The 26,568-nt window shown below is 49.4% G+C and overlaps 8 protein-coding genes across 8 annotated transcripts; 5 read left to right on the top strand and 3 right to left on the bottom strand.

Annotated features, from left to right (window-relative positions):
- The first annotated feature begins 186 nt into the window (after nt 1-186).
- On the top strand, nt 187-2,515 carry P175DRAFT_0114181 (phf1/phf2 family PHD finger domain-containing protein). Its single transcript, XM_040892365.1, has one exon. The coding sequence runs from the start codon at nt 411-413 to the stop codon at nt 2,202-2,204; it is 1,794 nt and encodes a 597-aa protein (XP_040748486.1). The 5' UTR covers nt 187-410; the 3' UTR covers nt 2,205-2,515.
- Nucleotides 2,516-3,024: 509 nt separating this feature from the next.
- Nucleotides 3,025-4,395, top strand: P175DRAFT_0536298 (uncharacterized protein; the record flags this gene model as incomplete). Its single annotated transcript, XM_040900301.1, has 2 exons — nt 3,025-3,588; nt 3,772-4,395. The coding sequence occupies 2 exons, from the start codon at nt 3,025-3,027 to the stop codon at nt 4,393-4,395; spliced, it is 1,188 nt and encodes a 395-aa protein (XP_040748485.1).
- Nucleotides 4,396-4,570: 175 nt separating this feature from the next.
- P175DRAFT_0536297 (rRNA-processing protein SOF1) lies at nt 4,571-6,043 on the bottom strand (the record flags this gene model as incomplete). Its single annotated transcript, XM_040900300.1, has 3 exons — nt 4,571-4,931; nt 4,998-5,967; nt 6,037-6,043. The coding sequence occupies 3 exons, from the start codon at nt 6,041-6,043 to the stop codon at nt 4,571-4,573; spliced, it is 1,338 nt and encodes a 445-aa protein (XP_040748484.1).
- Nucleotides 6,044-6,287: 244 nt separating this feature from the next.
- Nucleotides 6,288-10,054, top strand: P175DRAFT_0519460 (uncharacterized protein). Its single transcript, XM_040899106.1, has 5 exons — nt 6,288-6,705; nt 6,774-7,735; nt 8,372-8,420; nt 8,502-9,406; nt 9,486-10,054. The coding sequence occupies exons 1-5, from the start codon at nt 6,438-6,440 to the stop codon at nt 10,008-10,010; spliced, it is 2,709 nt and encodes a 902-aa protein (XP_040748483.1). The 5' UTR covers nt 6,288-6,437; the 3' UTR covers nt 10,011-10,054.
- An 856-nt stretch (nt 10,055-10,910) lies between these two features.
- Nucleotides 10,911-12,199, bottom strand: P175DRAFT_0496603 (TLC domain-containing protein; the record flags this gene model as incomplete). The annotated part of the gene is made up of 2 exons (XM_040896133.1): nt 10,911-11,648; nt 11,720-12,199. The coding sequence occupies 2 exons, from the start codon at nt 12,197-12,199 to the stop codon at nt 10,911-10,913; spliced, it is 1,218 nt and encodes a 405-aa protein (XP_040748482.1).
- Nucleotides 12,200-12,822: 623 nt separating this feature from the next.
- On the bottom strand, nt 12,823-19,915 carry P175DRAFT_0505239 (uncharacterized protein). Its single transcript, XM_040898046.1, has 2 exons — nt 19,470-19,915; nt 12,823-19,367 (listed from the first exon to the last, which is right to left on the bottom strand). Exons 1-2 carry the CDS (start codon nt 19,538-19,540, stop codon nt 13,058-13,060), a joined length of 6,381 nt encoding a protein of 2,126 aa, XP_040748481.1. The 5' UTR covers nt 19,541-19,915; the 3' UTR covers nt 12,823-13,057.
- A 465-nt stretch (nt 19,916-20,380) lies between these two features.
- On the top strand, nt 20,381-21,456 carry P175DRAFT_0505237 (60S ribosomal protein eL27; the record flags this gene model as incomplete). The annotated part of the gene is made up of 4 exons (XM_040898045.1): nt 20,381-20,387; nt 20,459-20,514; nt 20,726-21,062; nt 21,136-21,456. 4 exons carry the CDS (start codon nt 20,381-20,383, stop codon nt 21,141-21,143), a joined length of 408 nt encoding a protein of 135 aa, XP_040748480.1. The 3' UTR covers nt 21,144-21,456.
- A 2,227-nt stretch (nt 21,457-23,683) lies between these two features.
- On the top strand, nt 23,684-26,532 carry P175DRAFT_0519458 (uncharacterized protein). The gene is made up of 5 exons (XM_040899105.1): nt 23,684-23,982; nt 24,056-24,140; nt 24,214-24,678; nt 25,326-25,737; nt 25,839-26,532. Exons 2-5 carry the CDS (start codon nt 24,066-24,068, stop codon nt 26,459-26,461), a joined length of 1,575 nt encoding a protein of 524 aa, XP_040748479.1. The 5' UTR covers nt 23,684-23,982; nt 24,056-24,065; the 3' UTR covers nt 26,462-26,532.
- The last annotated feature ends 36 nt before the right edge of the window (nt 26,533-26,568 follow it).

The raw sequence follows: 26,568 nt of genomic DNA, 5'->3' as shown, positions 1-26,568 counted from the left end.
AGAAGAAGACAGAGACCAAACACAAACTCCCCAGCGTTTTTATCATTATTCGAGTCGTGATTCTGCCGAGGAAATCATGCTGGCCAGTAACAAATAAATCCGCGTCTCACATTCGAAGCGCAACCACAGGCAGTTTCGCCAAAAACCACATGAAATATCTCGGCAGCCTATTTCCCCTAGGCTTATGCGGACGAGTCGCACTGAAATCCAGGAATCCCTCCCACAGCGCGGGGGATCTCGACGGCATCACGTGATGCTATATAAATCCTTGGGTCCGTTCACGATGTCTCCATCCAGCTTCTCAGCGACGACGACAAGAAAGGATTCCAACTGAATGGTTGGCAGCCACTAACCCCGGCATCTCTACTCCGTACCGGGTACCCCGAACTTTTAGCAAACCGGCTCAGGGCATGTCCCAGCAAGATGGGGTTTCTCCCTCACTGGCTTCTATAGAAGCAACGCCGCCACCAACCTACGGAACACTGATCACCACCACTACTTCGGGTGAACACCCATCAACCTCCCCCATTCCAGCCCACATTGACTCATCTTCAAGGCCAAAATCGCCGAACTCCGGTCAATCATCAAGCGCAACATCAAGTAAAGTCCTGATTCCGAAGCTTTCGGCAACCACGACGGAGCTCCTTGCCCGGGTAGCTGGTAATATCAAAGGAACACAGCAGCAGGCGCAGAGATATGATCAAAACTCCGGCAGCTGGACTTCTTTCCCGCTTAATCCAGATTTGAATGGCTCCAATACTCCAGTGGCTGACACAATGAGGGCATCGTCAACTCTTATCGAGCTACCCACGGCTCCCTTCGTGTACTCCAACAACAAGGTAGAGCCGCCCGCCGTTGCCCAGAAGGGCACTTCCGTGCCGCCTTCCTCGAATGGGAATTCAGTGAAGCCCCCTAGTCTGCTTAACATTGCTCCGAAACCAACATTGGCACCACCATCCTCAACCACGCCAGTTCCCTCTCAGCCAGCAGATACCAAGATACAGCTGCCACCGTCGCAACCCCAGCCACCAACCCCGGCTACTACCAACCCTGCCACGATAAAAACATCGTCCCCATCAGGAACTTTAACAACCAAACAATCTAAGGCTCCCTCTAATACCCGTCAACGGAGAAGCACTGGGACTCGGAAGAGACGTTCCAAGAAGCGTAGACGCGGCCATGACAGCGATGACGAAGTCATCAGGGCCCGCGACTCGAGCTCGGATGAATCGGATTTTACGCCAACTGCCACACAAACCAAGTCTGGCCGACACGTGAATAGGCCATCCCTTTATATGCCTACCCCGGCTTCCCCGGCCGCTATCAAGGAGAATGGCAACACCCTGGGCGGCTCGGATAAACTCCATGAGGCATCTCGGAAGCGCAGACGTGTCTTCCGGAAAGGGAAGGACGCGAACAATATCACCTGCGTACATTGCCAGCGAGGACACAGCCCTCCAAGTAACGCAATTGTCTTCTGCGACGAGTGTAATCGGGCATGGCACCAGCGTTGCCATGATCCTCCTATCGAGAACGATGTTATCGCTGTGAAAGAGAAGGAATGGATATGTCTCGAATGCAAACCTGTGAAGATCTCCATCACCCATCCGACAGTCGTCAGAAGCAACCCAACTCTAACTTCTGCATCCCTGCCGCCACCTGTTCATACCCCGCCAGCACTCCCAAAAATCGAAGTGGCGGGAGAGCGCTTTACCGCGGATGACCAACGGAGATTCTTGTCGGGTCTCTCGCATGCCACACTGGTCGAGCTCCTGCTCGCCATCTCAGATCGCAACCCTACAGTCCCTATTTTCCCCGAGCATCTGAAGACCCTGCCGCTGTCGAATTTCCCCTTTTCACACACCATAATGACTACTACAGCTGCTACCGTACTTACCCCCTCCCCTTCCGTCTCAACAAACACGGCCCCCGTTACCTCTACTTCGAATAACTCCGCATCTACTCCCAGCGCAGAAACCGACAAACCAAGCGTGGAGCCCGCTTCAGAACCCACAGGAAAGAAACGCCATCATTATGAGTCTTCCGATGACGAGTCCGAGTATGATTTCCAGGACCACCGTCTATACCCTCGAGCTGGGAACGGAATTCAACTTTCAACCAACCCTGAGGATCTAGATATCATGCAAGAAGACCCAGCCTGTCCTACTTTCAGCTATACATTACATAAACGTGCCCAAGCATAAGTCAAAAAACTTTAACAGGCGTGCTTGCGTCGTTCTTTTCTATATTTATATCTCCCTCGATTGTCTTTTCTATTTTCTATCGCATAGTTGCCTTACAGGGTTATAGGTGTACTGGTGCGGTTTTTTTTTTTTTCCCTCTGGGGTTCTACCATAGAGGATTGATTAGGCTTGGGGGTTACTGTGACATTACTTACATTGGGAAGCGGAGTTGCAAGGACCAAATACACGCCGGCTGGGGTTTTTGGAGTAGCGAGTTATGTTCTATATTTAATCAACGCTTCCTTGAATGAATAAGATTAAAAAATTTGACATCTACAGCGTCAAGCACATGAAGAGCTTTACCTACTCTACAAACTGAGCAGGCATCTCCAGAGGAGATGGGTGCTTGAGGTAAGTCTAGAGTGTATTCTATAGCGATGCTCCAGGGGGATATTTATATTGGAAATTAGTGTCCACGAGTTGAGTCTATGGTAACAAGATATCTACACACACACATATATATATATATATCTATGTATCTATGTATATTTCAACATGCATGACATTTGACAACTACACTTCATTTAACTCATGCCAAACACTATAGAAAATCTCAAAATACACAGACTCGGTAATCGGACCTTGGAAGCGTTGAATCTGAATGCCGGCCATATCCACGCTATGTAATCACCAGGCAATCACAAAGCAGTAAAACTCCAACCCAGCGCTTTCTCTCCCTATCCTCACAATGTGTCTGACTACCTAATTAGTTAACTAACTACAGGTATCTAGGTACATTACTAATTCACCAGATATCTAACTATCACCCACTAAAAAAAAAATGTCGTCGGAAAACAAACGCCCGCCGATTCCAACAACAACAACAACCACCACCCCCCCGCGGATCCTGACCTCCTCCTCCTCCCGACCAGCATCAATACCCCCACCGCGCGAAACGCAGTGGTACGAGCACCTCACCCTTGATCTCTTCGTGACTGCCCTCAACCATACCATCCTCCACCCTTTCGTCGCCTGGGTGATCGTCCTCTGTCTCCGCGCCCAAGCATACCGGTATACCCATCCGGCGTTCATTACCGCTGCCGCGTATGCTGCGTTCCTGAGTCTGCTGCACGCGGCTTCGGGAGTCAGTGATCGCATAGGGTTTGGCTTGCCGAGGGATGTGGATCGGAGCGAGGAAGTCGTGGTGATCACCGGCGGAGCGAGCGGGCTGGGACTGCTGGTTGCCCGGATATATGGCCTACGCGGAGTGAGTGTCGCGGTGTTGGATGTCAAAGCCGAGGCCGAGATTGAAGGGTGGGAGGAGGTCTGTGGGGTGGATTATTATCAATGTGATGTTGGGGACCGTGTGCAGGTAGAGGAAACAGCAAAGAAGATTGAGAAGGATGTACGTGCTTCCCCTTTTTTATTTCATCATCATCATCATTATCATCATGTATTATACATTACGATCTGGACTTGGGTGTTTATCCTACAAGGGGGAGGAGGGGGGGGGGTTATAGCTTTGTTATTTCGTTGCTTCATTGCTTCATTGCTTGGGGGGTGTTCTTGATAACTGATTCTTTCTTAGTTGGGTACCCCGACAGTGCTGATGAACTGTGCCGCCGGCCGGATCAATGCGCAGCCGCTGCTCTCCCTTCCTAGCGAAGCGTTTCAGAAGACCATCCAGACGAACTTAATGGCGGTCGCCCACACATGTCAGGTGTTTGTGCCGCGCATGTTAACAGCCAAGAATGGTGGTACGATTGTGAATATAAGCTCGGTTGTTGGACAACTGTGCCCCGTTGGTCTAAGCGACTACTCTGCAAGCAAGGCGGGCCTGAGTGCTCTCCATCGCACGCTGGAAACGGAGCTCCGGATGTCAGAACACGGAAATAAAGTCAAAATGGTGCTGGTCGAGTGCGGCCAGATCTCAACGCCTCTTTTCAATTTCGTCAAAACGCCAAACTCCTTTTTTGCGCCCGTGCTCGAACCCATTCACGTTGCTCAGGAAGTCGTATCTGTGGTAGACCAGGGAAGAGGCGGTGTTATTAGGATGCCCACATTCGCCATGCTTGTCAACTGGTATGCGGTGCTACCCGTAGGTCTTCAACGAATTGCCCGATACATAAGCGGGATCGACCTTGCCATAGCAAAGTCGACACCGTCCAGTCAGCCGTCGCAAAGCGAATCGAAGCATGCAGAGGCGGATTGAGGCATGGTCTGGAAATGCTGCAATCCAAGAGGTATAATTATGTTATGAACGTGAAATGAACCCACGTATATGTACTGTATAGTAATGTGAGATGAAAACTTTCTACTCCTGGAACCCGTGTCTGGGAGCAAATTCGACTTCGCCCGCCGGTGGCCGAAGACAATAATATGCCTGACTATTTTTCGTTTGTCAAGATCATCTTCGCGCGCTCGCTCTGTCGTGGCGCCAGAGTACTCTTCTTGCTATGCTTCCGAACATTCTCCTCACGCCTCTTAATAGCCGAGAGCTCCTCTCTCTTAATTTCACGAGCCTTCTTAATAGTTCGTGGCACATGACGCTGGCGTTTGATCCGTTTGATATCAGGCATGTGCGAGTATCTCTTTATCAGGGCCTGGTCATATTCAAGTTTTGTCCTCTGGCGAGCACTCTTGATTCCACTCCGCTCCGATGCATTGGCACGCCACAGGCGAATGTTTCCGTCATCCGAACCAGAGAGGATATACTTGTTATCGGGTGTGAATTTAGCAGAGAAGACACTGTGTTCTCAAGTTAGATCCATGGTTCCCATAAATAAAATTCAAGAAAATTTTTTTTTTACATACCGTTGCATCCGCTGTGTGTGATAAATGTCACGAGAATGACCAGTTGCCCGGTTCCACAGACGTACCGTCTTATCGTACGACGCAGTGACGAGCTCTTCACCAGTAGGGCTAAAGTCCACATCCATAACGGCGGCAACGTGATCTTTCAGCACGTTCAAAGCGCGATCCATCTTCCTCATGTCGAACATGTAGACGTTGTGGTCCTCGTTGGCAACGGCAAAGTTGAATGCTTCCATGGGATTCCATGAAATAGCGTTGGATGCTAATTTTAGGACGAGTTTGGAGAGGGGCGATGAGGTACGTAGGTCGTATAGGATGATCGAGCGGTCAATTGCAGTCGACGCAAGAATAGATGTCTCGGTTTGGTTGAAGGCGACAGCCGTGATCGTATCAACGCTGGTGGGCCAGTGAAGAGTCTGGGACGGAGTGGAAGAAGGCCGGGAAAGATCATAGATTGAGATTTGAGAGGAAGACGCAGCGAAATAAGGAAGATTTCGATGATGTGTGAGGCTGGTAAAGGCGCCCTGGCCTAGATATGTTGCAAGAGGTGGAGAGTCCGATGAAGAGTTATAAGGATCAAACAGCTTAATGGTTTTATCGGCGGCGCACGAGAGTAGTTTCCGCTCTGGGGTCCAACACACGCCCTTGACGATATTTTCATGTGCCTGGGTGTTCCAGACCTCCCCACGGGTTGTCAAATCCCACACCTTGACCACACCATCACCACTGCCGCTGGCAAACCGTTGTAGAGAACCAGGGTCTTTAGCCATGGTGTATACCCCGTCAACGTGTCCCTCACCCATTTGGCCTAAGAAGGGAGCAGCAAAAAGACGCTCCATCTTGACGGCATTGAGTGCTCTTGTGTATTCACGAGCACGTTCGAAAGGGTGTTGTGAGGGGTCAAGGTTTCGCGGCTGTCGAACGACACCAGACCCCGGAGCCTGCTGCGAGGCAGCGGATCGCGAGAGAGCTTTGATTTTCTGAGATTATGAGCGATATATTCAATTAAATAGAATTACCAATAAAAAAAAAATAAAACTCACCATGATTCTCTGGTCAGAAAAACCTAGGGAAAATAAGAAAGAGAAGGGAATGAAAATCAAGAATTCTACGCCGTGAAGCTCAAGAACCAAATATTTTTTCTTTTCTGTATCTTTTTTTTTTCTGACGGAAGAATTTGGGACCGCCGAGCCGTGGGCGGTGAAGAGCAACAGCCTCAGGCAGTCAGGCAGCAATAGAACTTAGTAAGGAAAGGTACCTTCCAGCAAGCGATGGATGAAGCTCCAACAACCAAAGTGACCATATCCTCCCATCCAGAACCTCCTCTTTCATCCCATCCTTGCCCTCTGCTACAGGGGCTTATTTCTCTATATTCTACCCTGTGATACTTCCCCAGATATTAAACCTCTTCCTTTGCCTTCTCTCCATATCAGCCTAGTCATGGCGCCCTCCTCCCAGGCCGCTGAGCGGATACAGGAAGCTCGAGCTCTCGCGAAGAAGGATGCTTCAAAAGCTGAGACCATCTATAAGGACATCCTTTCCAAGGGCCCAGGCTCATCTGAAAGTTCGTCGCGTGATTACGAAAATGCGTTGGTGGGATTGGGAGAGCTCTACCGAGATGAGAAGAAGCCACAGGAGATCGCAGAACTGATCAAAACAAGCCGGGACTCATTCTCGTCCTTTGCCAAAGCAAAGACAGCCAAGCTAGGTAAGTCGCTACAGTGATTGGCTTGTATTGAGGTCATGTAAAGCTGATTGAATGCCCCCGCCCTATAGTCCGCCAGTTGCTGGACCTGTTCAGTGAGATCCCGAACACCCTCGATATCCAGATCGCCGTCATCAAATCTTGCATCGACTGGGCCGTTACAGAACGACGGTCTTTCCTTCGCCAGAACCTCGAGACTCGCCTTGTGGCAATATACATGCAGAAACAAAGTTACTATGATGCCCTTAACTTAATCAACTCACTTCTTCGGGAGCTAAAGCGACTGGACGACAAACTGATGCTCGTGGAGGTACAGTTAATGGAGTCGCGGGTGTACCATGCGCTGGGCAACCAGGCCAAGGCCCGTGCGGCCTTGACTGCTGCTCGCACTTCCGCTGCTTCTGTCTACACGCCCCCAAATCTCCAAGCTGGGTTGGATATGCAGAGTGGTATGCTACACGCCGAAGACAAGGATTTTAACACCTCATATTCCTACTTTATCGAAGCCCTAGAGGGCTACAGCTCCTTGGATGAAGGCGACAAGGCAACAGCAGCTCTTCAGTATATGCTGCTGTGTAAGATTATGCTGAACCTGGGGGATGATGTGACGAGCTTGTTGGGCTCCAAGCAGGCCCAGAAATATGCTAGCCCGCGACTCGAAGCCATGAAAGCGGTAGCCCGCGCCCATGCCGACCGATCGCTTGAAGAGTACGAGAAAGCACTCTCGGATTACCGGTTTGAACTAGGCAGCGACGCCTTCATCCGCAACCATCTTCGCAGACTTTATGATGCCATGTTGGAACAGAACCTCATCAAGGTTATTGAACCGTTCAGCCGAGTTGAATTGGATCACATCGCCAAGATGGTGGGGCTGGACACGCAGCAGGTGGAAAGAAAGCTTTCGCAGATGATTCTGGACAAGGTAATCATCGGTGTGCTAGATCAAGGCGCCGGATGTTTGATTGTTTTTGATGAGACGGAGCGCGACCAGGCTTACGATGCCGCTCTGGAGACTATCGCAAGGTTGAGCAATGTGGTGGAGGAGTTGTACACTAATCAGGCCTCGCAACTGGAGTGAGGGAACTCTCTAGGTGCTTTGCAGTCTCTTTTATTTTTCATCTTTGAGGAATGATATAACATTAGAGACAGACGATAACCCCGGAAAATCGGACAATGCACTCACTCCTTTTGCGAAGCCGAGTTCTTATAGTTTGTTAGTTACATCTTTACATGTGCTGGCTAGAGGATATTTCTCGAATCTCAACGCGCACAAAGAGGGCTCAAGAAGAATGAATATGTAGATCACATATAGACAGCATAATTCCTGAGCTCCTGGATTCATACCTGGGACTCTATTTTGGAAGGTTGATATTTGAATGAAGGAAGCGCCATGAGGGTACGTAGTTCCAAGGTTATCGGATGGATGTCCAAATCCGGTATAGTACGATCGCGCTGGGAACTGAAGTTTGGAGTCCGCGATTATTCCAAGACTCTCTCTCTCTCTCTCCCCTTCAGAACCATCCCTCCCAGATTCCAGATCATCTCTCACGACTTCCCTCCCAATCCCCTCATTTGAATCCCTCCATCCCTTGCCACCTTGGTTTTCCCTACTGGCCCAATGGCCATGAACGCTCCAATGCCGCCCAACTACGGCCGTGGCTTCCCCCAGGCCGCTCAACGTTCTCCTGCCACTCCTCGTCGCGGTCCTCCAGCTCCAGGTTCGCATACTCCCTTTCCCCACAACTCCTGGACCTTCTCGAACCAATGTACTAATCAATCTGTATTTGTCTCATGTCTAGGTCCAATGCCCGTCCCAATCCCCCAACATGCTGTGGCTCCTCAGTATGTAGCGCCCCAGCGCAACATGCCGCACCCTAATGATGCCGCCCTCCGTCGCAGCCGTAAGCCTACAGATAAGAGTATCCCCGACGGTGTCGAAGATGTGATTATTGGCGAAGGTGCCCAGCAGTACAAGAGCCTGCGCGACCTGGAGAAACGGTTGGATGCCGCCATCGTGAGGAAAAGACTGGACATTCAAGACTCGATCAGCAAAACAGTGAAAAAGTACCGGACTATGCGAATCTGGGTTTCCAACGAGGTGGAAAACCAACCCTGGCAGAACCCTGGTGCACAGAATGGCTTGATTCCCGGAAGCAACCCTGGCTCTGGCCGCTACAAGGTGCGAATAGAAGGTCGCCTGCTAGATGATGATAGCGACCCTACAACGGACCCGGCTAGCGATGAGGAAGCTGATGCCCAAGACACTACGGATGCGATGGACCATGATGGCCCTGATGCTAAGCAATCGGCTTCTAAGCGGTCGAGACAGCGCTTTTCGCAGTTCTTCAAGTCCATCACGATTGATTTTGATAAGGCGTCTACCGTTAACCCGGATGATGTGCAGACCATCAACTGGACAAAGCCACAACTACCCCCCAATACTGCCACATTGCCTCCTACTGCGGACTTCGATTCTCTGCAGTTTTCACGTCCTTCGCAGGAGAACTTGAATGTCACCATCAGCCTTATTCGCGACGAGACCCCTGAACGCTATAAGTTGAGTAAGGAACTGGCCGAAGTTCTTGATGTTGAGGAAGAAACCCGGAGTGGGATTGTTCTTGGTATTTGGGACTATATTCGCGCAATGGGCCTACAAGAGGATGAGGAGAAGCGGCTAGTACGCTGTGATGATCGTCTGCGATCGGTACGTCCTTGTGCATACCTTCTTTATGCTATGATGATGACTTTATCTCAAAAAAAAAAAAATACTGACAATTACGCAGATTTTTGGCCGAGATCAGATGTTCTTCCCGCAGATTCCAGAGAGCATTGGCCCTCACACTAGCCCCATTGATCCTATCAAGCTCCCATACACGATTCGCGTTGATGAAGATTTTCACAAAGACCCCACCCCCACCATTTACGACATCCAAGTCGCCGTGGAAGACCCCCTTCGCTCAAGGATGATGGCTTTGACTCAGAACCCACAATACACCGCTGGAATGCGCCAGATCGCTCTTCTGGACGATCAAGTCGCGCTCATCATCCAAGCCCTGACGCATTCCCGCGCAAAACATTCTTTCTTTACCGCACTCAGCAAAGACCCTGCTACATTTGTCCGCCGCTGGATCAACTCTCAACGCAGAGACCTTGAGACTATCCTGGGCGAAGCAGGTCGCGGAGGTGGCGAAGACGGTAGTGGTCCCGAGTTCCGACGCGGTGGTGCAGATGGTGTTTGGGATACAGTGGTTGCACGGGAGGCTGTGCGATACATGCTTGCCAAACCAGAAGCCGCTCTGGGTCGATAATTTTTTTTATTTACCTATTTTATTTTATTTCCCCCCCCCCCCCCCCCTTTTTTTTTTTTTTCTTTTTTGCCGGAAACTTTTATCTCATGCCCTACCACTTCTACCATTGTGTGCTGTGTTTTCTTATAGTTGGTAAGGTAGGCAAGATGGGTTGGAGACTTTGGAGGCGCTCATGTGGTGTTTATGTATTCGGATGCCTTCTATATCTACAGTTGAGTTTTCCTAGCTCTTTCTTTTTCCAGGTTTTCCCCCTCCGTGTTCTCTCCAGGACTACTTGCATACGATAATTAGCATCATAGTGAATGAAGCAAGGTGCTGTAAAATATCATGGAGTTAAAATTATGCTTCCTGGATCTGCTTTCCTCACTTGAAGACGTAAAGCTTGTATTCATAAGGTTGTCATGTAAAAGCAGCCTGTGTAGCCGAATTCATGAGATGAAATAGAAGAAGAGTTGAGAGTATTGACAGGAAAAATCGTACAAAATATGATATGATATGATTTCCCTGACTTGCTTACTGACTTACTTGCTTGCAGCTGTATTTCTTTCATAACGCTAATTAACAGGTTCCAGAGATGCTCAACACAAAGAGATAGTAGCTAAAAGAAGAAGAAGAAGAAGAAGAAGAAGGAAAAAAAAAAAAAACATTTGAGACATGTCATAAATGCGTGCACATAGAGTGGAATCTGGGCATTCTTATAGAGCAAAATGCAAAATGGATCACATTGTGCGGATCCTCTGAGATAGATAGATGGAGTGAGGTAGGGTTTACCATTTTCTACTTACTTTAGAAGAGGCAAAAAGTGAAGCAAAAAAAAAAAAAAAAAAAAAAAAAAGAGGGAAAAAAAATTGACTGACTACATTCTAAGCAGAATATTCTTCGTAACTCAAGTATTTCTACTCAAGCCTTTCTCTTTCTCAATTCCTCGGAGAGAAGCGAAACACCTGAAGCGTTAGATGGTTCGCTCGAAGCAGGGTCACCGAGGAATAGGCTTCCTTCTTCTTCTCCTAGCTTCGCAGCAGCATCAAGGACGGCCTTTTGTGTGAGATTCTCGATGGTTGGCTCTCCAATGGGAGCGGCTTTCTCATTCTCCTTCAAGACAACCTCCTTAGCCTTAGCAGCAGCAGGAGGGCGGCGGAAGCGTTTCATAACTGCTTCGATCATTTGAGAAAACCAGTAGTAGTTAAGGCCATTGAGGACGATATTGGAGAGGACGTATGTGAAAACCAGCCAGGTAGGGATGCCACCGGCAGAGTGTTTGGAGTACTTGGAGATCTCCGCGTTGGCCAAGACACAGGCCTCGTTAAGGCAGAGGGAGCCGTCACCACGGGCTTTGAAGATTTGGGCAGTGATGTCGACAGGCTCGAAGGAGGAAGAAGAAGAAGAAGAAGAAGAAGAAGAAGTCGCAGACCAGGTGTGTTTGAGAGCAGCGAACATGTCAATGTAGACGATGATAGACTGCCAGGTTCCCCAGATAAGACGGCAGCAGAAGAAAACGAATAGAAGCAGTATGCCGTTGTACCACTGTAGGGAGCTTCCAGTCATGTTGACCTTGTCAAGGAACCAGTGAATATTGAGGAAGGGGCTGGAGAGCTCATAGAGAATGAAGACGGGGGAGTAGAAGTTAACGAAGGGCCGCTGATGAGCGTAAGAGAATAGTGGTTAGTAACTTGATGCTCGAGATTTTGATTCGTAGGGGAGTAACTTACGAATCCCATGCTAAACACCCAGAGAGCACAGACAGCATGGAACAACATGCCAATACCAAAGAGCTTGATATAGATCGTGCTGACGATCAGGTCATAGATAAAGTATCCCACCGCCAGGGCTTCGATGAGAGCACATGACCCGACGTAGCCAAAGACCCGCTCCTCAGTCGACATGGACTTTCTTTCCTCATCCACAAAGATCACCCACAATGCGACGGCATTGATAACGGTGCTCTGGATGAGCGACACGACGTGGACATCCCAGTTGAGCTTGGTACGCTTGTTAAGGTTGGGATAGTAACGCGGGAACAGGAGCGGAGACAAGCATGGAGATAAGATGTAGTGGATGAACAGGTAGGCAAAGAAGGTGACGACAATTTCGTGAGAATGGTCTGGGAGGGCAGGAAGGTTGAAGTATAGGGCCCAGGGCTCGACAAGATCTCGTAACCACCCGGGAGGAGGCGGAAAGGGGTCTAACATGTCGATTTGACCGCTCCTCCGATGGGGAGGAGAGGCAGTATGAAGGAGAGGTAAAAGCGGGCGGAACGTCGACAGGGAGGAAGCACTCGCTCAGAATGAGATGTCGAAAGAAGCAGGACTCCCCAAAGCCGGAAAATCGGTCGTAGAAGGAAAGCGAGCGGAGTTTGCGGTGCCTAGAGACCGGCCATACTGGTGGGAAACCGTGGTGTTTAGGAGTAGAAAGGACAACTCTGAAGGAAGGAGGATCTAGTTAAGTATTAGATATGACGGAAGAAGGTGGTCTGTCTCCTCCAAGGCTCAGGCTACTACCTATGCACCCACGTTAACCGTGAACCTTGGATGCCACGTTGGTTGGTTTCTGGCGATTCGTGACTCCTAAATGGATCGAGCATTCAACAATCCCAAAGAGGCCTCAGGCTGCTCGCGTGCCAGCTGATGCCTGATTCGTCGGCTGAGATACTTGTTGGGGAAGGCACATGACTCAGCAGCGGATGTCCCGTTTGGGAAAGATCGTGGTCTCGTGATCCCCTTTTTGGATCTTGACCCTTTTTTTTCTAGAACTACACACAAGAACTACACTGATAATAAATAACTAGTCTACTAATTAACAGGTGGGAGTGGGTTGGAAAGACGAAAAGACATGTCTGTATGCTTTATTCGGGACCATACAGCTCACAATGAAGACATCAACTAATCATAAGTATGTAACAAAGGAAAGTACAAAGGAAACTATTTCCATCATAAACCCCCGGACGAGTCCTGACCAAAAGTAACAATATGAACATGGTGGTGGTCATTGGGTCAGACTGAACGTTGGTGGTATATCGTAAAAAAAAGCCATTAACAGAGCCGAGTAGTTTAATCTCCTTTGCTCGTGATCTCTGTGCCTAGTCCGCTGTCGTGTGGTCTGTAGAGCACCATCTTCGCTGATTCTTCCCCTAACATACTGTCGTCGAAGTCATTCTCGTTCGTCGCTTGGGTCGCGTCCTCGACATCTGATTCGCCATCCCCACCATTTCCCCCCTCCTTCAATTCCTCCTTATCTGCTCCACCATCATCAACAACGGACTGCGGGTTGGTAACGACACGTCCAGTGGTAGTACTGGCGGTACTCACTTGCCGGTCCACAGATACGACGCTTCCTGGGCCGTACGTCATGCTATCCGCATAGGTCCCAGCATAGCTTGTTCGCCGCTCCGTACCAGTCTCACTCTCATCTCCACTCGGGTTCCCGTCCTCCTCCGGGAACGCCTCGTTCTCTTTGTTGGCAACCGAGCTTCTACCACCCCAGGAAGCTTTGCGGTACGAGAAATTAGATTTGACTGATTGGCTTCGCTTGAGATTGGTAAAGCCACCTGTTGCTCCAGGCTGTCGGTCGGAGACACCCCTGTTACCCGTGACATGACTGAGACTGAGTATTCTCCGTTCCTTCGTGTTGGCTGTTACCGTGGAGTTTGTCTGTGATGTAGGTGGAGCGCGCTTCTTCAAAGCCAAGCCTACACTGCTGCCGAGGATACTGCGAGTGTCTTTGGCGGTGCTGGCCGTGCTGGAAGCACTTGTACCACGACCCCTTGCATGTCGCACCTTTTTCATGTTCAGACCTTGCATACTGTTGGGACGACTAAGTAATACGGTTCGAGCATGGTCGAGAACGCCCTCTAAGATTCGTTTCTCCAAACTGTCCGCACGCTCTTCCATAAGTTGCATCTCCTCATGACGCAGCTCGAGCGCCATCTCGAGACCGGAGACTTCTTTGTTCAGCTTCGCGTTCTGCGCGGCAAGGTCGTCCTTCTCCGTTTTCAATTTCTGAATCATGGCCAGCAGTGAATCCTTTTCTTCCCCGAGAGTCAGGATCTCAGCTTCCACCTGCTCCCTTTGTGCAGTACGTCTCTCGAGAGCAATAGCAGCCTCTTCGGCCTCTCGTTGTCGTCGGGCGGTGTCCTCAGCCACGATGGCGGACTGAGCCGCAAGCATCTCATTCATTTTGCGAGACGTTTCCATAATGTCCTTATGCATCTCATCCAACTTCATCATCTGGGTGACTGATTGGTCGGTGTTCGTGGCATGGTCAATGAGAGTGTCCAGCTTATCGTGAATAGGCCCCTTGGTGTCCGCGGTATGGCCAAGCAGTTCGTTTAGCTTCTCATAGACCTCGGCATTTGTGCTCGTAGTCTGGCTGAGGAGTTGGTCGAGCTTTTCATGCACTTGGTTGTTTGTGACCCGTTCAGTCAGCACATTCAGAGCATCTTGGACTTGGGTACTCTTCGTATGATCCAGAAGATTGTTGAGTTTCTCGTGCAATTGGCTGTCATCATACTTCTCGGGCTCTGGAGCGGGCAGCGCAGGTAGCATTTGTGGGATAGTTGTAGGGAGTATAGATAGATCCATCTTCAGATCCTCCGTAGCTTTCTGAGAGTGATTGTAATGCTGGCCCACAATGGAAAGAATCTCTTGAATAGACTCCAAAACCTGAGGATGGAATTCATGCAGCTTGGTTTCTACACGCTCCGTAGCAGCCGCGGCACGTTCGGCGTCAGAGCGGGCCTGCTCTTGCTGGATCTTGACTTCGCTATGCATCTCCTCCATCTTGGTATATGACACGTCGACTTTCTCGAAGAATGTTTTCGCATCGTCGCTCATCCGTTCGCAGGCTTCATTAACACTGTTGCCCATGGAGCCAATGACGAGCTTGATGTCTTCCGCAAGGGCTTTCGTAGTCGTGACTACTTCCAGGTTTTCGTTATGCCGTTCTTCGGCTTTAGAAAAATTGACGTCAAGGAGGGACTGAGCCGCATCATATTTGGCCATGACTTCACCCAGCTTTTCATCAATCTTCTCTCCGAGCTCAACGGTGATTGCTGCTCTGGTCTCATCATGTTTGACAATGATCGCAGCGTCACGTTCCTCCTTCTCGAGCTTCGTTTCATCCTGCTCGCCACGTGCACGCTCGAACTCGCGGTTGATGAGTTCAGTAAGCTCGTTCACGTTTTCCGCAGTGGTAAAGCTTTCTGCGGATGTCGCTAGACCTTCTAGAAGCTGTCTCAGCTCGGTGAGTCCCTCGTGACTGCCATCAAGTTTGCTCTTGAGCTCCTCGCCAAGGCCTTCGACAACCGACCTGACTTCATCGACCTTCTCTGCAATGCCAGCGTGCTCGATTTTTCGTGCCTCAAAGCCTTGGCCGGTCAGCTCATTTTCTGCTTCCACCTTCTCTCTAAACTCAGTCACAAGAGCAGCTAGGTCTGCAATCTCAGACTTGGTTGGCAGTGCGTCCGCGTCGGGAAGTTTGAGCTCTTCGACTTGCGTTTTGACTTCGAAAATCATGGCTTCGACGGTTTGCAGGTCCGACTTGAGCAATTTTTCGGTATCGCTCTCGGTCTCCTCACCAGCCTCCTCTTCTCCTTCCTTGTCTTTGCCTTTAGATTCATCAAGTGCGAACCACATATCCTTCATGAGCGTCTCAAGAGTGCCAATCTCAGCCTTTGTCGGACATTCAGCCTCCAGACGACCATACAGCTCAGTGACAACGTCCTTGGTTTCTTTGACAAGCTCCTCTAAGCTGCTCAGATGCTCGGCTCTGGCTATTTCATGGGCTGCGGGGAAGGCCATCTCATCAAGTTGAGACTTTGTGTTCCGAAGAAGGGTCTCAATGGCATCCGTATCCTCCTTCTTGGCAGTCGTCTCATCGGCAGGATTCTCACGAGCTACGATTGCGGAAACAGAACTTTGGAGTTCGTGCAGACCCAGGAGGACTTCGTCTAGATGCTCTTTCTTCACAATATCTTCCGGAAGATCAGCTGCCCGGGGAGCAGCCTCAATTGCCTCAACCTTGACTTGGAGTTGGGAAATGAGAGATTTGAGAACCTCGATATCACCACTGGTGGTGGTGTTTGCCTCGCTCGCAAGCATGAGCTCTCCTCCTGTGGGTATGCTACTTTCCTCCACCTCTGCCTGAGATTGGCGTAGCATTTCCACCTCAGCCTTCAGACTGCCTAAGCCTTCTTTAAGTGTCTCAAGAAGCTCGGAGGTGTCCAATTCGACAGGTCGCTCCAGGATCTTCGCAAGATCTTCTCTAATTATACCGACACCATCTTGGAAAGCCCCAGTTAATTCTCCCGTAACAGATAGTAAGCTTTCACTGCCATCCTTTGGCTGGTTATGCTCAGCATGGAACGCCTCTAGACTCTCGCGGAGGGCAGCAATGATGTCGCTTTTGTCGCTCTGATCACTTCCTTCGCTTTGAGGCACCACCGGGACAAGACTCATACTGAGAGAATCTCGAATACTTTCGAATTCCTGTTGAATAACCTTCGAAATGCTGTCCTCACTTGTCGATTTTTGACTCTCGGAGATGTCGCGAATGGCGTCAAGGATCTCGTCTTTTTCGTCGGAAACATTGTTGCGAATGAGAAGGGAGCTCAAGGTCTGCCGCAGGTGTTCGAATTCCTTTTCCATAGCATCTAGGAGCTCTGGGGTGTCCGGATTACCTTGTGATCGATTGGTGAGAGCGACGTCCGTGATGGTTTTTTCCAGATCTGCCTGAAGCAGCCGGAAGCCTTCCTTCACTGTATCCATGATTTCGTGCTTACCCGATGCCTCAGTGGCATTAACCGCGTAGCCTTCAACCTCTGAGCGTACAAGAGCAATATTATCCTTAATTGTATTCAGGACCTGTTCAGTGTCTTTCTCGCTCAGTGATGCATTTTGTCTCAGTTCCTCTTTCACGCCCTCAAGCTCTTCATGTAAACGCTCCAAAATCTGCTCACCCACGTTTTGGTTCGTGCCAGTAGTTGCTTCATTGAGTCCGGCTGTGATGGCTTCCATGAGATCTTCTCTATTCAACTCGATTTCGCGGGGGATGGAATTCTGGCCCTCGAGGCCTTCGGTAATAGCGGCGAGAATTTCTTCACGGGAAATTGGTGGTTGGACATGAGGCGTAAGAGCTGACTGCTGGGCAACAAATGCATCATTGACCACATTGGCGACATCCTCCTTGGTGATTTGTTGATGCTCCATCTCCTTGGCTGCGAGGAAGTGTGCCTCGATCCCGTCCGATACCGCGCTCAAAATTTCGTCACGCCCAAGACCCGAGTCAAAGGTGTCCCGAGTAAGGGCACTTTGAGATGTGACCGATTCAGTAACTGCCTGCAGTATTTCTTCCCGAATTGCAGCCAGCTGCTCCAGGTCCGAGGACCGGGGTTGTGAGCTTTCGAGACACTCCTGAATGGTTTGAATGATCTCGGTCTTCGAGATGGTAGGTGGTTGCTCAAACTGCTGCAGGCCGGCCTGAACAGCTGCCAGAACCTGGTCATATGTGACAGCCTGGTCGTGCTGTGGTTGATACGCTTGCAGCCCTTCACTGAGACACTCAAGAATCTCCTCTCGCTCGAGCCCGAAGTTTTGCAGTTCTATCTCTGGCTTATATGTTTCCCAGGCTTCTCTGACTGCCTCAAGAATGTCTTCCTTTTGCATCCGAGCTCCATCTGGCTCATCATCACGCACTTGAGACATATTGAAGTTGTCCAAAGCCTTTTTAACAATGGAATAGATCTCAGCCCCATCCACTGCAGCACGGAATTCAGAGAGAGCAGTAGAATGCCGCTTGTTATCGTTCATTATGGACGCCAGTTGACCGCGTAGTTCCTCCAAACTGTCGTCGACAATACGAGCAATTTCTTCTTCTCCAGGGGGCGGTGTTGGTTTGTCCTCTATGGCTCGCGAACTTTCAGCCTCCTCGAATTGTCGAGCTAGGTTCCTTCCCATGCCGAGGACTTCACCACGAAGCTCGCGCACTAGAGCTTTGACTTCATTCGTCATACCACCCCCCTCGATAACGCTATTCCTGACTCTTTTCATGATGTCCAGCATCTCCTCGGTGACTGACTGCACTGCAGCATGCTCAACGGCCCGCGCCTGGTTTCCTTGGATAATATCCATGTCAGGTGCATATGCCTGGTCTGAACCGTTGAGCTCTGCATTGACACCACCAGCCCGTGATCGTACTAGGGCCTTGTTGCCCCAGTCCTGTTTGACGATATTGAGGATTTCTTCCAGCATTTTTGTAGTGGTGGCGTCGACATTGTTGATAGAATTATCCGGGGCTGGTCGGGCTTTTAGTTCGTTCATGAGCTCTAGTAGCTTTTCCTGTCCCTCCTTCGTCGCCATCTCTCGCAACACCTTCTCTAGCAATGCGATACTGGCGGAGCCGTCCGTGATAGGACCTGGTGAGCCGCAGAATTCGCGTTCCATTGCAGCAAGGAAAGGGCTGGGGCTTTGCATCCTTGGTGCTGAATAGCTTTTCTTTGAACTCGGAGAACTATCCGATTCCTTGTTGTTAATACCAGTTTCAGACCCCAGGAGAGCACTGAAATCAAACCTTGTGGCAGCATCACCGTCCAGGAACTTGGAGGCCAAGTTGGAGGACAAATCACGAAGACTTTTGCGAATATCCTCGTCTCGCGCATTAGTTGCAGCTTTGAGGCTAACCAGATCTGTGGCATTGTCCTTGCTTCGCCGACTTAACTGCGCCATCTCGCGCTGGAGACTGCTAGCAATGTCGGTGAGACTGAGGATCTGGCTTGATAAGGATTCAAAACTATGCGGCTGGACGTGTTTCAATTCGGAGAAGGGCTCGGGCTCAGACTCTCTTGCTCTCGACTGTGGCTCGCTTTCAGGTGGTAGTTGCATGGTTTGCAGAGCTAGCATGGTAGCAGAGGTAGGAGTGCTTTCACCGAGAATCGGCCTGGAAAGATAACGATTAGAGATGAGCAAATTCGGAAGATCCTGGTCGGAGTCCTGCGGCTCGGGTGAGCCCCCAGACTTTGTCAGAGCCTTCTCCTGCAACTTTGGACTCTGATCCAAAGTCGCTGCGCGCAAGGGCCGCTCCGGCGACCTGCTTTCCAGGTAGTTTAGGAACTCAGAGCGGGTGTCTGTGTTCTGTAGTGACTGCATGCGCTTGTGGAATTGGCCCTTTATTAGTGACTTTTCGGGCGACTTGGGCGGCATTGGATTTGTGGTGTATGGGCTCGGCGCATTTTCGCGAGCTTTCTCAGTGAAGTTTGCTGCCACTGCTTGAATACCGGGAGACACATTTCCCTTTGTTATGGGACTCGATGATCCCGGATTCATTGGTAGCGGGGGTGGTGCTCGTTCTGGGTCTGAACTGTCCCACCTGCGTTTCCAAGATTTGACTGTCAGCTTGAGAGGCTCCATGATTATACAAGAAGGAATGATTGCAAATCGACTCCTCTAAGGGCTTTCTAATAACACGTACATGGGCACTGTTTGGTGTCTGCTCAGGACCAGCTCCCGATCGCGGGAGCCTTCACGGGTATGCGAAGACATAGTGAAACCTGAATGTTGCTTGGCTAGTTTCCAGATACCTTCGTCGATGGAAACTTTCATACAATGAGAATTGGGGAGGAGGGGGGGATTGGAATGTAGCGAGGAATGATCTTCAAGCGTAGGGTCGTAAAGGCATATCAAGTCGTCAAAACAAAGAGCAAACAAAAACAACGAACCCCAGACGATTATCACAGGGTATATAAAATGAAATAACAACAAACTAGACAACAACATAAAACAAAAAGAACAAGGGAGAGAACAAATGCGCTTGCTATGAGAAACAAGGACGACGATGTAGGAGGACAAAGTCCAATGCGATGAAATGATGAAGGGCTAACAGGAAAGAACAGGTTCTGGGGTAGAAGTTGAGTTCTCATTTAATTAAGTAGAGATAAGAGTGCCTCTGGTCGATCAGGACAACAGAGAAGTGGGGTTTAGAAGGCAGGAGAGGATTGGTAGCTCATGGGGCATCAATTTAGCCCTCATGCTTGGTCCAATCTGCAGCGTCCACATCAAAGCTCCCTTCATAGCAACGCGCGACGCTTTTGGTTGTCAAGTAAACAATCGAAGTATCCTTGCCGGATGGTGGAGTTTTTCCGAGGCTCCGACACATGATGACGCTAGTCTCCTTGGAGAAATTCACCAGATCCAGACTAGTCTCCTTATGTCGGTAAGTCGGCCAATAGTATCTCGGCACACAAATCGTCGTGCCCTGAACCCTCTTCCGTGCACTTCCCAAGCGAAAAAAAGAACGTCGAGCGCGGAGAACCTCACTTCCTCGACCGAAGCACAACGACAACAACCCCATCGACCTTGCTGCCGCTCACCGGGACTTTCACAATGAAGTGTGAGTGATTGATGCTATTCTTTCGATATTCTTTTTCTTTTCGTTCCCAGCTAACAGGAATGTTGCGATAGTCATGAAAGTGGGCCGTGTGGCCATCATCACCCGTGGCCGTTACGCCGGTAAGAAGGTACGACAAGACTTTTGCTTCATGTTTTTGCGAGGAGGGAACGAAGATTTCAGGTGGATGCGCAGGAGGATCGAGATCGAGAAGTTGAAATCGATGCGAGGGCTACGCCATTTGACGAAAATTGAAATTCGGGGGGAAAATTGCAGCTGAGCTGGGACGGATTGAGTTTGCAGGATGTGCTGACGAGGGTCTTTTTTTTGCGATATCACAGGTCGTCATTGTCCAGCCTAACGACACCGGCTCCAAGGCTCATCCCTTCTCCTATGCCATCGTCGCCGGTATCGAGCGCTACCCTCTGAAGGTTACCCGCCGCATGGGCAAGAAGACCGTTGAGAAGCGCAGCCGCATCAAGCCTTTCATCAAGGTCGTCAACTACAACCACTTGATGCCCACCCGTTACACTCTCGAGCTTGAGGGTCTCAAGGGTGTTGTCTCCAACGACACCTTCAAGGAGGTTTCCCAGCGCGAGGACGCCAAGAAGACCGTCAAGAAGGCTCTTGAGGACCGATACACCAGCGGCAAGAACAGATGGTTCTTCACTCCTCTACGTATGTTTTACCTCCCTTTTTTATTTTATTTTATATTTTTTGCTCTATTGAATTCCGTGCTGATAATGAGCAGGTTTCTAAACGGGGTAATTCTGGGGCGTTATGTCGTTTGAGCGCGCAAGGTTCTTAGATGAGGCAACGGGAAAAAAAAAACATCGAGTACGTTCGGTTCATGAGCATGGCATTCACAGGAAATATACCATAGCTGGAAGGAGAATTGGGAATGTATCGATGTACAAGTCGAGGACTTGATCATTTTTTATATGAAGGATGCCACTCAGACCCGGCGTCCGTCTCGAAATGAAATGGAAAATATGAACAATTTCTTTTTTTTTCTCTCTTAAAACCTGCGCACCAAAACCGTTCTACTCTATCTCAGTCTTTTTTTCCATTTAACCACCACAGGTTTCTTTCCGTACCTTCAGAATCGACTTCTGCTGGATAGCCCTGGTGTCTATCGGACGTGGTCTAGATTTCACCACACACATATCACCAACCAATCACCATCACCGCCACCATCCCGATACCTGCTTATTTCTCACGCAGAGCCACGGGGAGAAGCCGACATTTAATTATCCACATTACCAGGAAACCCCCCAGACTACGCAATCTCAAACTACGGAGTCCTCGTACCACGATTTGGGCCAGGGCGTATTGTACTTCTTAGAGGTCCCTTTCCCCCCCCCCCCCCCCCCGGCTCCCGGACTTCCCCTCTCCGCATAAGATTCTCTTTAGGGGAGCCATCTTCCGTGCTAACCAATTGACGGGGATAAGGTTAGAATCGAGTGGCTAAATGGAGTACGTAGAAGGCTGTTGTAGATAATCAATCCCCTTGAAATCCCTACCGCAGACCAGCCGGGGGCGCCATGGAAATGGAACCCGCACATGTCTGCCAAGGTGGTGTTGCCAATTCCCGACAGATTTACATGGCTCCTTAATGATTGTCTAGAATGGGCTCACGTACGAAATCCATAGCAAATAAAAACTAGCCCCTCGCGAGGAACCTCATTCATTATGTGTTTGCTGCATTAACTATACTGCGCCCAGCGTATCCATGACTCCTCGGTATTGAGAGTGATATTGATCTACTAGGTATACTGTTCTGCGGTATAGCCAAGAAAGACTGGAAGATAACTTGGTTATCAATCTTCTCTTATTTCTGTTATCCCATTGGATACTGTATGCTTCTGTATGCTTGATGGTGCCAGAGAGGCTGACCTCACGTCCTTTTTTTTTCTGCCCATGGTGTTTTTTGGGGTAGGCCGAATTCTATCTTGCGCCTCCATCCGCGGAGTTGTTCATCCTCAAGTGTATGATGTAAGACTATGTGGGCGAGAATCGTCTTTCTATTTACGGAGTACTACACAACGGATACTGTAACTTTTGTTGGATTTCCCGTAGGCTGACCTCGATCCGGTCGGAAAGTATATGGTCGACAAAAGTACGACGTGGGTGATGTGCAAATATCGCCTCAACGCTAGAAAATCCCATCAATGTCGGTAAGAACCTCAAGGTGAGCGTATGACAGGCTATAGTTGGCTGTTTAAAGAGCGCTTAGGTCGACGGGTGGATAGTGGTTAAACGACGATAGCAGAGATGCATGCACATAAGAGTGGCGTTTCATACCGATGGATCTCCAACACGGAAGGGGCCCAGGCGCAACGATGCTTCTCTTGTAGCAGAGGGATCAACTGAGGAGTTACCCAACTCGACAAATGGTGAAAGAATTGAAAAGGTCACAGCTTAGGGCTAGAAGATTACCTGGAATCACAGAGCCAGCCGCCAAGTGATAAGGCAGCTATGTCGTTCCTTCCGAAAAGTAACCAAGGACTGGCTAAGGCAAAACCCCCCTTATATCTGGAGACATATGTGAATTCGCAGCATATTACCCATAAATGCCCACGCAAGACTATATTCAAGAGTTAGCGACAGGTACCCGTGAGCCTGTCCGATATATGATGAATCTCGGAGCAGCAGCGGCTTGAGGGACAGAAGACCCACTATCACATGCTGGACCGTACATTTAGTGGTGGGAAGACTGTCACGAAGGTGGCCTAGCCTCAGTACCATTGACCAGCCAAGGTGGCCGTCTCGACTGTCACAGATGTGGTCGCTAGAGTCCGTCTTCAGCCTGTTTATGATTTCCTATCCAAACTCTCTCTTGCCACGCCGATAACGCTATGTTCGTCATTGTCGCTGACGAGGCCATCCCACTCTTATCTCGTTTCCATATGATGCCGGTCCCACTCCTCGACAGTATGGCGCAAAGCACCCTACTATGTACGTCTTGATAGCAAACGCTGAGCGTTCATTTCCCCCGCTCATGATGATGTCCACTGGCCAACTTAGATGCATGATACTGGAAGGGTTAACGTAACGAGAATTGACGTCGCGAACTTTTTCTTTGGTTTAGACTGGTTGGATTATATGCGGATGAGTATGATCATGATGAGAAAGGAGGACCGGGTGTGAGTGGAAAACGTGCTTGCAGAATGCTAAGTAACGGGTGCGAGGAGCAAGCAGTGTGTCTCAAGATGGGCCCGCAATCACATGCATCAGCTGGTTCTATCAGACAGAAAAAAAAAGCACATTATTATACTTAATCCTCGTAAGATACAAAGTTCTTTTTCTGTTCTTTTTTTTAAAAATATATATATATATATATTAGTAGTATTTGAGTGATCAGACACACCTCTTATTTATCTGACCGAATTTTTTGGCTTTTATCTACATCTACGGTTCGACCTGCCTGCCTCCGGAACCGTCCATCGCTCTTCCTCTCATAACCGCCTATAGTACCAGTCTTTCCCTCCCACCACCTCGACCTTCTATTCTCCTATCCCTTGTTCTCAAGGCTTGATATTTCTCCCACTTTTTGACTGTACAGAGATCTGCACTTTGCCTATTATACCTCCTCAAGGTATTTTCATCCTTGTTTGCGCACATGATCCATTTCTCGGTGTATACTAACGTGGTGCTTATGACCTTGCCAGAGTAAAACCTATGCCTCATCTAGAGACCGAAACAATGGGAGAAACTTCTGTCAACGGTGAAAACGTTCAGTTCCACTTCCTGGAGGTAAGCACTTTCTTGTTTTCTTTGTCTGATGCTTGTGGACTATATGACGTATACTGATGCGTAGGCTGTGTAGCACCTTACATCCTATCCTATCGTGTCCGACTCCATCACCGTCTTCAAAACCAACAAGTATGGTGCAAAGTCTCTAGAGTTTGCTGACCAAGGCTATGGCTACGCCAAACCCTACCTCCCATACTTCTCGAAGCCCTATGGTTACATTGCGCCGTATATTGCCCGTGCAGACTCTCTTGGTGAGCAAGGGTTGAGCAAGGTGGACGAAACCTTTCCCTTTATCAAGGAGGATACGGGGAAGCTCAAGACTACGATCTATGATACCGCCTATTCGCCAGTGCGATTCGCCGGGGATGTGAAAAGCCATGTCTTTGAAACCTACGGCTCAGAGTACAAGAAGTGTGGAGGTGACGGATACGTCGCAACTGGCAAGGCTTTCGTCACCACTGGTCTTGTCCTTTCCCAAGAGTCGCTCGCCTATCTCAGCTGTCTACTACAGAGGAAGAAGGTACAAGTCAAGGATATGGTGAACGACAAAACGGAGCAATAAAAGGCTGTCGTGTATTGATTCCATGGTTGATCCGGGGTTTGCAGGTTTTTAGACAATTAATTCGGTCGCCTTTGTCTTGCCTTTCTTCTTAGTTTAATTTGGGGCTGCTTAGTCTCCTCTCTTATTCTTTTCTTTCAGGCTGCATTTGGATATACACCAGTGTTTTACTTATTCTTCCACTTTCTTCGTTACTTCTTTGCTCGACAAGTTTCATCATAACGGGCTACTACTCAACTCCTAGTCATTCTTCTTTATATCTCGCCACCCTTTTTTTTTTTTTTTTTTTTTTTTTTTTTGCGCTGGCTGAAAAATATTCGAAGAGATTGTCTGATACTTATTGTATGGCTGACATGTGATCCTTGTCAGCCCTGTAACATGTGATTGCCCGATCGGGGAAAATCAGGTCAGGCCCACATTAAGCTAATCCCGTCATCGCGTCAAGCGCGTCCAGTCCAAGAGCCTTTCTCCATACGCCAGAATATCAGCCAAATTCCTAACTATAAACCCTCCATATTACCACTCCCAATACAGGAACAGAATGGCTCTCATTCGTAAACGACGAGCAGTTCGTTTTCCCCTGTCCATTCCCCCCGACAAGTCTAAAGTAAAGAAAATCCATCTAGGAACCACAATACGAATCCTCCAGCGACCGCGAAGAAGAAGCCGATGATTCCTCTTCAAACCCCCAGCCCCAAGCAAGCACCCGACAAAATGGCAGCGGCCATCGCCAGCGCCGAATCCGCGCAGAGGCAGGTTCCTCATCTGAGGACGACGAAAGTGCAGAGGAGCCAGGCACCAACGGCCCAAGTAGCACAGACGTTATGGTCAAGAAACTGGTGCGACTAGCGCTTTCAAGCGAGTACTCGCGCCAACCGATCCGGCGAGTCGATATCAGCAATAAAGTGTTGGGCGAGCAGGGGTCGCGACAATTCAAGATGGTGTTTGAGGCTGCGCAGCGAGTTCTCGAGTCGAATTTCGGGATGCAGTTGACCGAGTTACCGGGGAAGGAGAAGGTGACGATTCAGCAAAGGAGGGGTATGTACCTTTTCTTTTTTTTTCTTTTTTTTTTTTTGTTTGGGAAAAAAAAAAACGGCTTGGTCGATTACATGGGCTGATTTTTTGGGACTCTGGATTAGCGGCTCAAAAGGTCGACAAACCATCGTCGACGAATAAATCGTGGATTCTCACGAGTACCTTGCCTTCTGCTTATCGGAGACTGGAGATTCTCCAGCCGACGAAGGCGCCCCTCGAGAGTTCCTACACGGGGCTATATACCTTTATCATTGCAGTGATTTTACTTAACGGGGGTACCTTGCAGGAGCAAAAGCTTGATCGGTACCTCAGGCGTGCGAACGCGGATACATATACCCCGGTTGATCGGACAGATCGGCTCTTGCAGCGGCTTTGCAAGGAGGGGTACTTGATACGGAATCGGGAGATGGACGGAGGCGACGAGATTATTGAATATATGGTTGGGCCGCGGGGGAAAGTTGAAGTTGGTGCGCGGGGTGTGGCTGGGCTTGTGCGCGAGGTCTACGGGAAACAGGCGATGGTCGAGGACAACGATACGACTGCTGCCGAGAGAGAACAGATGGAAGAGTTTGAGTTTCGCTTGGCGAGAAGCCTCGGGTTTCGAAAATCGGGCGAAGCACAGACGCAGGGTGCAGATGAAGCGGCGGAGCAAGAAGCCAGACAGACGCAACAGATGCAACGTCGTTCGGCGTCTGAGGAGGAGGAGGAGGAGGATAGTGATTATTAACGTATGGCTATTTAGCGACTTTGGTTTTCTCGATACCTAATTTTATACATATTTAATTTCTTTCTCGCTCGCTGAGTTGCATGTCTGCGGTAGTTGTATATATATAA

This window comes from Aspergillus ochraceoroseus (assembly GCF_002846915.1).
Source record: "Aspergillus ochraceoroseus IBT 24754 chromosome Unknown P175scaffold_12, whole genome shotgun sequence".
Lineage (NCBI taxonomy): Eukaryota > Fungi > Ascomycota > Eurotiomycetes > Eurotiales > Aspergillaceae > Aspergillus > Aspergillus ochraceoroseus.
The sequence above is the reverse complement of the archived record's forward strand: the minus strand, read 5'-3'. Positions and strand labels throughout refer to the sequence as shown.